Source organism: Mus caroli, chromosome 14, assembly GCF_900094665.2.
Source record: "Mus caroli chromosome 14, CAROLI_EIJ_v1.1, whole genome shotgun sequence".
In the NCBI taxonomy this organism is placed as follows: domain Eukaryota; kingdom Metazoa; phylum Chordata; class Mammalia; order Rodentia; family Muridae; genus Mus; species Mus caroli.
Genome location: NC_034583.1, coordinates 54,606,988 through 54,617,562, shown reverse-complemented (window position 1 = coordinate 54,617,562; position 10,575 = coordinate 54,606,988). Strand labels below are relative to the sequence as shown.

General features: G+C 47.2%; 1 protein-coding gene across 3 annotated transcripts in view; it reads right to left on the bottom strand.

The window, feature by feature from the left end:
• Positions 1-262: 262 nt before the first annotated feature.
• Fam167a (family with sequence similarity 167 member A) overlaps positions 263-10,575 on the bottom strand; it is a 29,420-nt gene continuing 19,107 nt past the window's right edge. For 2 of the 3 annotated variants that reach the window (XM_021181964.2, XM_029468700.1), the window contains one exon: positions 263-3,261. In XM_021181964.2, the coding sequence (XP_021037623.1) occupies positions 2,998-3,261 (264 nt within the window). In that variant the 3' untranslated portion in view covers positions 263-2,997. The remainder of the gene's footprint in view (positions 3,262-10,575) is intronic. The other variant, XM_021181965.2, reaches the window with a different exon arrangement.

The window sequence follows — 10,575 nt, the reverse complement described above, 5'->3', positions numbered from 1 at the left end:
CATCTATACATACATATATCCATCTATGCATCCATGCATCCATGCATCCATGCATCCATGCATCCATCCATCCATCCATCCATGCATCCATCCATCTAATTATGGTCCTGATCTTGTGTATGCTGTAACCATAGGTAAAAAGGCAGTAAATGTCTCTATTTGGATATCTCTTTTTGAAATATTTTTATTTCACTTTTTCTAACAGTAATATAGAAACAAATAATCATAAAAATAAAACTGTAAATTGTCAATTGATTATGTAATAGCACTTGGTATTGCTACAGGGGTAGGTCTTAGATGAGGCCAGGTTATGGCCAGGCCTGTCCAGGCCCTCAGCCTCTGCGATTGCTACTGAGGCCATGAAGGCATTGGACATGACCTTGTGGCAGCACAGTGGATAGTTCATGTCTCACCTGGGAGAGGGGGGATAAAGATGGTTAAGGAGGGAACACCAAACAGGACAGTGAACATACAGTAAGGCAGGAAGCTAGCTGAGGAAGGCAGCTAATGTTGCCACAGACCTATAGACATCTCTGCAGGGATTCTACCACCAGAGTGAACAGTTAATGGTTTGAGCTCACCACGGAAGGCAGAGAGCTAACAGACACTAGACTACAGGTAAGATGACAGAATGACTTTCCTTTCCACCTTTTCAGTCCACTCCCCAGCCCACCATCCTTATCCCAGAATACGATTCTCTTGGGATGAACAACTTAAGTTGAAACATCTAATCTATTCAAACCTTGACTAGGACAAAGTTTTCCCAGAGAACAAAAGCAGGAGGAAGATGCTGGGTGCTTACCTATCTGAGCACAGACTGCTCAGTCACATATTTAGTTGCTGACCATATCCAAGTCGATCACTCTGCTTTGCTTTAAGCTAAGGGTGTCAGTTACTGTAATAACTGGTGACTGTTATGGTTTTGAGGCATGGTCTCATATAGCCTAGGCTGACTTGGAGAACTTACTAGGTATCATAGGCTAGTCTTGAACTCCTGATCTTCCTCCCTCCAACTCCTGAGTGCTGGGATTAAAGATGTGCACTACCATGCCTGGCTAATGATTTAATTTCTTACACTCAGTTTGGCATTATTTTTAGAATATGGGATGGTCCTTCTCTCATGTGTTCTCTGTGATGTGGCCAGTGTCACCCAGGGGTCTGGGGTGACCAGAGGCAGGAGGTGATGGGAAATAAAGGCCTCTTGGGACTTGGCAGTGTTTTGTGTAGTCTTGAAGGAAGGGACTGGAGTCAAGGCCTCTGGACTTCAGGGTTCTTAAAAAATCTTGGCTACCTTGTTCTACCTTTAAAAAAAGAAACAGAAACAGTTTGGCTCTTTGAAATCACAAGGAAGAGGCCATTCAGTATTATCTTTCCATTCCAGTCTGCATGTGTTGTGTCGTGTGTGGACACAGCTCATGGGGATTATCAGTAGGAAGAAATGTTATATACAGAGAACAGTCAGTATAGATGGCAGAGCTCTGACAAGTGGTAAGTGCTAAGGGTCCAACCATCTGGGAGTTATGCTTCCCCCTCCCCCACCCCAATACTAGTCATTGCTAGGCCGGAAAAGAATGAGTAGGGACTGAGAGGGAGGGAGGGAGAAGCTGACAACTTGTGGGTTTGGCAGAGCATCAGTACCATCTTTTGGAGTTCAAGTTCATTGGCAGAAGATCTAAGCTGGACTCACAGTAATTTCACACCTTAATATTCTATAGCCATGGAGTAGCCAGGTAACTGGAGGGAAGTCATTGTCTTTCCAGGCTTCACTTTGCCCTTCTGTGCTCATGAGCAGACCTCACTAGACACACCCAGAGTCTGAGGAACTTGTGTTAAGAGGATTGTGGCCAGGTGTGCCGTACCAGGTCTTCCCTGAACTGAAGAGCTTAACATTTTACTGAGCTCAAGCTTGCTGCTAGGGAAAAACTCTCAAAACTAAAGCCCAAACTCTGTGTGGCCTACTCAACTGGTTTTCCATTTGGACAGGATTCAGACAGGTATTAACTAGTTAGCAATGCATTAGTTAACAGTCATGGTCAATTGAAATCCATTGCTTAGATCAGGCACAGTCTTGGGAGAGGCTCAGGATGGACTTTTGGGATCCCTGGGGTCTTTGGTGCGGAGGATAAGGTGACAATATCAGGTTCCACCAGGGGGCCTCTGTCATGCTCCCTACTATAGAATTCACTTGTGGGAAATCTATCTCCTATCTTGCCTAGTTTAACCATCAGTGACCAGTGGCCTGCTAGGTGTTCTCCTGGGGTTGAGGGTGGCAGAGAGGTAACTGAAGTGGTTGTGATGGGAGACAGCAGGGCGCCTGGGTTGCTCTACCAAAACTATACAAGGTACATATGTCATATATCATATGTCATGGATCAAGCTGGAAACAGCATGGCCTTGTGGCATCAGGGCTGAAGTTCAAAGTACCTGGGCAGAGCTCCTTCCCTGGGATGCTGGTAGCCATCAAAGAGGAGTCTGCATTCCCACTTGTCACCTTGTTATTCCTTTAAGTTTTCCCGTCCTACCACATCCCTGCACAGGTTGATGAGCCTCCTACATAGGGGCCATTAGAGCTAGCACTAAGAGGGTGGTAACAATATGTGAGAGATGGGTATACTCGGCACAATCTAATCTTCTCAGCTTCCCTAGAGTAGAGCTTTCTATAAGAACAAGCTTTGGCAGGGGTATAGGAAGGGTGTCCCCTTTGGGATTCAACATCATAGCACCAGTGATTCTAGGTCACAGGAAAGTGGGCCATAGAGAGGAAGGCCACAGGGATCCTGCTGAGAGCCCTGTCTTACATAGTGTCTACAGACTCTTTGGGTCTTGAACATGAAGACCCAGGTATACAAAGCTGAAGCCCCTGGCATACTACCACCAGGTCCTGGTGCCTTTTACTCCCAAGGCCTCAGGGAGAGTAACTGGTACCCAAAGTACCACTTGGTCTGAGCCTTCTCTCTCTCACCCTTGGCTGTGGTTTCCCTTCCATCCTAAGGCTTCTCAGCAGAGAGAGAACCTTCTGGAGTTGATGTTCATTTTGGTGACTCCAATGAGCTTGAGTGGCATGGAAAGGCTGAAAGAAGATGCCAGCGGGGAGTCACAAAAGAGGTCGGACAGCTCATCCCGCTCCTCCAGCTCAAAGGCGGCATCGTTGAGCATCCTCCGGTGCAGGCGGCAGGTCTGCTCGATCTTCAACTTGTTGATGTCTCCTCGGAGGCGCATGAGCTGTCTGGCCAGCTGCTGGTCCTGGAGCCGCATCTCTGCCTGGAAGGGGAGAGGCCAGACTTGAGTCAGCAAGGTGCATGGCGGTCGAGTGCAGCTCTGTAAACTCTACTGAGGACACTCATTAATAGGGGTCCTAACTGATGTCATGGATCATTGACAGATCCATCTAGTGCCGGCACACTTCCTGGACAGAGAGGTGAAAAGACTGCGGTGGAACGGGGTAGTGTTGTTGCCTGATGAAGTTTTGTGCCAGGCTAGCGACTATGTCTAAGTCTTTCTCTGTGTCAGTCCTGGTTTAAAGTTCCTTTCCATCCATTCCCATCCTTTGGTGTTCAAGGGGCTCAAGGGGTTCAGAAGGAGGGAGACACCAGATTTGGTAACATAGCTTCTGGGTGGGAAGGGGCATGTGATGAGGTGGACAAAGGTACTTTCCACTGTGACAGTCCCAATTAGATCATGTATGTGGGCTGCCATAACATGCTCTATAATTTGAACGTTCATACGTTTTACATTATGTTTTGGTCATATCCATTTACCTTCCTCCAGCTTGCCAGAGTATACGCCCACTCTTACAAATCCATGTCCTTAAAAAACAAAAAACAAAACCAGAAACCCTGACTCCAGTTAGTGCTGCCCATCTATCTACACATGGGTTTTGGGCCATCTACTGGGGCGTGGGATCGGACCAGTGGGCACATTCTATCCCTCCTTCTGCAGCCTGCTGTTTTTTTTTTTTTCTTTCATCAGATGTCTTACAATTACTCACTGATACATTTTTTATTTTAAATAAAGGTTCCTAAGAGCCAATCATAAAAATGAGCTGATATTTATAAGCTGTTTTACTATGAACCAGGCAGAGCTAACACACTAGAGCTAATCCTCATGATAGCCTATGGAGTAAAATTCTTACTATGCCACAAGTCACAGATGGGGAAGTTAACGTCAACTGTCAAAAGGCCCTTGGTGGTAAAGCTGAGATGGGGGCTCAGACTGTGCATTGCCAGGAGACTGACAACTTAGTTCTGCCTCTTAGGTAGAGGGAGTCTGGGAGATGGAGCTGGTCAATGCTCAGGGACCCTGTAGAGGGTTTCTGATCGTTTCAGCACCTCTATTTCCCATTAAGAATGGGATGCACTGAGAACAGCTCTCAGCAGTTCTTTTCAAAACCCATCTATACACCAAACCCTGTGGTACCTCATAGCCTCCCCAAGGTACCTGCCGTGAAGGTCTATATTTTGTAAGTCAGGATACTGGAGCTCAGAAGGCTTCAAGGTGTCCCTCAGCCTGTCACAGGGCTGTGACTCAGCAGAGAAGGAAAGTAACTACGGTCTCCCTAGGCTTCCTGGGCAGCCAGGTTCCCATTAACAAAGCTTTGTCACTAAGACAGGCCACCAGCTGTTTCCACTTGACCTGAGACCCAGTCCCATCCTGACGTTTCCTCTGCCCACGCTGGCAAGCTGCTGTTGTTTCAGTACTTTTGTGTCCTCAGACTTGGCTCTGGGGCCTACCAGGTGCCTGGAGCCAAAAGAGCCCTGAGATCCAGGATGGACTCCCGGTGGTTATGCAAATTAATGCAAATGTTCTCATTCACCATTAGGTCTGGAATACAGAGCAATTGCCTTGGAGAAAATTAGTGAGCACTCAGTGTTCTCTCTGTGGTTCTGTCTGTCTGTCTGTCTGTCTCTCTCTCTCACACACACAAATATTTTTTTTCTAAAATGTAAAGGGCTAAGACTCCCAAATTTAAAACCAAAATGACAAATCTACACTTATCATCTTGGTGCAACTGTAGCCACCACCCAACTCCAGAAAATTTCCATCTTTCTCAACTAAAATATGTTCTCATTAAAAAAAGAAAAGGAAAAAGAAAAAAAAAAGGACAATTCCCCTGACAAGCCCATCTCAGTTGCCTGTCTCTTCCTCTACAACCCCCCCCCCCCCCGCAGGATCTATTTTGTGTTTGTGCTTTTACTTCATTTCCCATCATGCTCTCCCGGTTCACATGGCTGAGAATCATTTTATACTAAATTTCCTTAGCAATGCCTAAAGGACACAGGTCACCGTGGATAGCTAGGATGGCAAGATGTCCCCCAACCCCTGGCTCTGGGCACTTGAGGCACTTGACCTGTACTGTTTCCCCATCAGTTCCTCAACCCCGGGCCAGAGGCATCACATTTGCATCACATTTATTGTCTTACAGATGAGGAACCTGACTCAGGCCCAGCCCTCCTGGGAATGGTGATATTCTGAGTCCTGCACTGGTTCTCCCAGGGCCTCGAGGCAGCAGACTTCTTGGGGAGACCCTGTTGTGAGTGGGGCTCCTCTCCTGCTAGCTAAACCAGTCACTAATGCTCCCTGAGCTTCTGCCTCCACTTCTCCAAGAAGGGGCTGATGACATTTCCAGATCAGACAAGAAGCTGTATGTACCGGGAAGCTGTACTGGCTGACTGCAGGGCAGTAGCTACCTGTGGCCAAGTGCTTCCTTCTAAGCCAGGCCAAGACCCACAGGAACACCTAGGTTGGGACACCGCTCCTAGACTCCAGCCTAAGGAACTCAGCTCAGCATGGGTTGACTCCTGTCCTCTAAAGCGCAGTATAGAATGCACTTATTTTCCATCCCTCCTCCAGGGTGGCTTGCCCTGCTTCTGCGGAGACAGGCACAGGCTGGATTCAGAGGTGTGGTCTGTTCTTCCAGTAATCCCATAATCGGGGCACAGTGCGGGCTCAAAGGGTGGCGATGCCACAGATCGGGGTCAGGATTAGGATTTAGGAGAATGGTAGGGAGAGGGTCTCCAGGGACCTGAGGTGGTAGAGGGAGGCTGTCCGAGAGAGCCAGTGCTGTTGTTCAGACTTCTGTTGCCTGAGGACACTGGTGATTTTGCGACAAATGAGAAGATTCTTAGGAGAATCAGCTCGTTTCTTCAGGTAGATGGCAAACCCCCAAGGGTAGGATTATCTAATTAAACAGTAATTATAGGGCTCTGAAAGAGAAGGGAGAGGTTTCCTGACTTCAGAGCTCATTGTGGAGTGAGGAGAGGTGATAGAGATGCTGAGGGAAGACAAGGAAGAAAGCTAGAGAGGAAGGGAGAATCCGGAACAGAAAGCTCTCAGGTGAACGTGCCCTGCTTACTGGAGAAAGATCACACTATGTGCCCTCCTGGGGACAAAAGTCGAGCTCATAACTACTCCGCGCTGAGGGCAATGACGATGGAGGCTGTAGAAATCCTGTGCATGTCTGGAATGAACGCAGTGGTTACCATATGACCAGGGGTTTCACTCACATCAACTGCAGGCAAGGACTCCAAGAGAGACCTGTGACCCATGTTCACAGTGGCACACTCCAACTGCAGCATAGATGAACACAGTCTATCCACGCTCCAGATGCTACCCAAGCTTTGGGAGGAGGAGATCGGAGACTTGTCACAACATAAATGAACCTTGGGGCCATTATGCTGAGTGACATTAGCCAGATACAAAAGGACAAATATGTGACCCGTGTGAGTGGAGCAGCTGGAACAATCACATTCTGAGACAGACAACAGAAAGGTTTTGCAAGGGTGTGGAGACAGGGAATCAGTGTTTAACGGCCAGCACAGATAGAAAGAGAATACCAAGATGAAAGGCATGTGTCTAGTCCCTAATTCTGGAGCTCCTTCAGACGCTATCTTAGTCTGAGAGACTCCATTTGTCTCTGATAGATGCTGGAAAGAACTGGTGTGAGGGCCAGGAACTCAGCATGTGTGAAGGGGCAGAGCCTGTTCCATTTCCACATGGTTGGGCAACAGAGACCTAATTCTTGAGGATTGCAAGCAGTCTTTGTACTCTGCCGGGGGTGTTTGTCTAGCTTCACCTAAAGGTCAGCCATTGTTACAATAAGACACTTATAATGTCAGACATTGTTATCATCAGTATTGTGTTGGAGTCTGTGTAGAACCAGGACAATGCAGCACACTTTAACCTTAGTTTGACCCCTGTGAATCCTGGATTGCCAAGGGTGGAAGGAGGCAGGTGGTACGGGTAAGGTGTCTTGCTCACTGGAAACTTGAGTTTCTGGGAACCTGTAGAAGGAAAAGCTCAAAGGTTCCCAGAAGCAGTTCCACATTGTGAATTGGTTTCCAGCGGAGTTGTGGACTCAGGAGGAGGTGGGCATTTGCTTCATGGAGAGATTGTCTCTGCTAGGAGGGAGGTACTGGGTCACAGAGTTGGGAATAGCCTCTCCTGACAATGTGGGGGAACAGGGGGGGATGGGGGGGGAGCTGTGATCTGTAGCCCCAGTACAACAAAGCTGGGCTTGAGGCCACACACCTGTGATTCTAGCCCATGGGAGGCTGAGACACCAGTTCAAGGCTGGCCTGGGCTATGTTATAGATTAGTTTTAGGCTAGTTTGAGATGTACAGTTAGACTCTGTTTTAAACAACAAAATCAAACAAACACAAACCCACAGCAAGAAACCACCTCACCCCAGGTCAAATGACTACTGTCAAAAAGATAGGAAATAGCAATGCTGGTAAAGGTGTAAGGCAGAAAACTAGTTTACAATTTAGTATATATTTCAGAATAACTCAAGAAGTTGAGTGTTCCTACCACAGAACAGGTAATATATGAAAAAGTGGAAATGCTAATTTTGGTTCGACTACCACATACTCTATCTAAATGTACTAACCCACAAGCAGGTCAACACATGTTGATTTAAATTATGTATATGTATACATATATATATATCACATATATGTATATATAATTATATATATACACACATATGTATATATAATTATATATATATATACACACACATATATATATATGTAACATATGTATACACAAATATTTCAGAAAGGGATTGTCTATCCTACAGATATGCTCAAACTGAATTAGCCCTTTTGATACTTGAGACTACCATGGCTGGGCTCTGTGTTAACATAAGAAACCTCCTCATATGGAGTGAAAGAATTACTTGGAAAGATGGCAAAAGTGGAGTTGACTTTTGGAGAATAACATGGCAAATGCCAGGAGCTATGAGGATATGCTGAGCAAGCAGAAGGTACCTTCAAGCTTATTGACCGGAGGAGCAGTGGATACAGCAGCCATTTGGAGTGTGGGCTCTGAGGCTGGGCAGATGTGAGTTCAAATCCCCATATGTTGATACTCAGTTCTCTCATCTGTAAAATGGGGGTGGTAATCCTATCAGTAGCACCCGCCTCAGAAGGACGCTGTGAGCATCAGGTGTCCCGACAGAAGGAAACACACACAGCACTGATCCTGGCCTTTGCCTCCTCCTCTTTATCGTCCTTTCTCAACAGCCTGACCGGTGGGTATCTGTCACCCCATTTTACAGTATGCCTTTTATAGCATGTGGCCCAAGATGTGAACATGTGATAGGGCTCTGAAACAAGAAAGAATCCTGGCCCCTGAGTCAAGTGGGTGCCATTCTATCAGGCTGAGCCACCCGCTTGGCTGTCACTTAACCCCTCTGACCTAAGACTTCTGGTCTTTCTGAGCCTCTGTCTTCTCCTTTGGAAAGTGGGAAGAGCAAAAAGCCTCAAGCTTCTGGGAGCACCCTATGAAAGTGCTCTGGGAGCACCAGAGTTCTCTCCCCCAGCATCATCACTCACTTCCACTCCACACAGTGAGCATGATCTGCCATCTAGTTGGGTGTCCAGCAGATAAGATAATGGGCGCTGGTGTTATATGTGCCAGAACCATGTGCTTGCCAAGATTTACCACTAAGAACTCCTGCTAGTGATCAAGCTGAGGCCACAGGGCATCGCCAGAACCCAGGTCTCCGGCTCTGACACACAGGCCCTGCCTGGTTAGTACCTGTCAGTTTCCTTTTTCTGTTTTCTAACAACTATAAACACCTTCTGCCTGCAGGGACCCGAGACCTGCAGGAAACTAACAGTATAGGTGCTATGGATTCTCAGGTTCTCACCACACAACCTGGGAGATTAAGGCTTTTGCTTTTGTCTGCCTCTCACAGAGCTGAATGTGCTCTGGCCCCTGTTTCTTATCTCCTTGTCTGTCAAGGGCACACTTCTGAGCAAGACCACAGAGCCAAGATGGAAGGTGATTGTGAGACACTGACGGTCAGTCCGGTCAGTCTATCAGTAGCTCAGCTCCGGGCCCACACCTAAGCTGGTTCCCTGACCAAAGGGAACTACCTGGGCAACTGAAATTCCACATTCAGGGACAAGGAGCTGACAGATGCCTGCTGGCCAGAGCCATAGCCTTTCTGCCAGGACAAGATCCTAGTGGCAGAGACCTAAAATTAATCTACTTCTGAAGCAGAGGCAGGAGGATTTCAAGTTCAAGACCTGCCTGGACTATAGAAGGAATGCAAGGTCAGTCTGTGCAACTTAGCAAGACATTGTCTCCAAAAGCATAATAAATAGAAGGGGATATAGTTCCATGGAAGGGCACTTGCATAACAGAAGAAGAAAGGTCTCAAATCCAATCCTCAGGACTACAGACAACTTCGTGTTGAGTTGGGTGTTTAGCATTGTGGAGGGGGTAAAGTCCACATACTGACTTCAGGATTATAGAATCTCATCCAGTCTGCTTCCCTGGACATGTAGTTGAGAAAGTATAAATTTGCACAGGAGTCTGACAAATGAGAAAGAGGGTAGGAGTGCCTAGGGACAGAGAAAGCTTGATTCCAAATTTAAATAAATATGGCATAATAAAGGTTATGCAAACTACTTTCGCTGGGGCCTCAAAAATAGGTGGATTTCAGAGGCACCTTGATGTTGAACAATGGATATATTAGCAAAATATCGCGAAGCTTCGTTTTAACGGAAACAGACCGAGGCAAGCCTTCTAACTGTGCTGCTTCAAACCAGGTGTTTTAAGAGCTGCCTCTGCTGGTGTCTGATCTCGGACAGAGCAGAATTGGGCATGGGAGTCCTGAACCCAGCACTGGAGCTGCTGCTAGCCTCCAGGAGAGCACTGCTAAGCAGGTGGAATTTCTGCACCCTTGGGCTGGGGATGCTTAGGAAGAGGCTCTTTACTAAGACCCTTTGCTGTCTGAGCTTGGCTTTGTGGGGCTGTTAAGTCAGGGACAGGGTATGGACTCAAGCTTGGGAAGTCCACGATCTGTCTTCTGAAGACTCTTCACAGTCCCTTGGGTCTCTTTTCACTCCTTGGTACTCTAGATGTAGCTTGGCATATGACATTTAGTATCCCTTGGTGTGGCCTCCCTTCCCCCAGCCTGGAACCTGCTTGCTCAAGGGTGGAGCTACCTGCTCATTCNTNCTNNCACGCCTACTGCTGGAACCTGCCTTTGCTGCCTGGAGGCACACACGTGTTCGTCCTGCTACTGGACCCTGAGTTACTTGGCGGGATATTGGGTTCCCTCC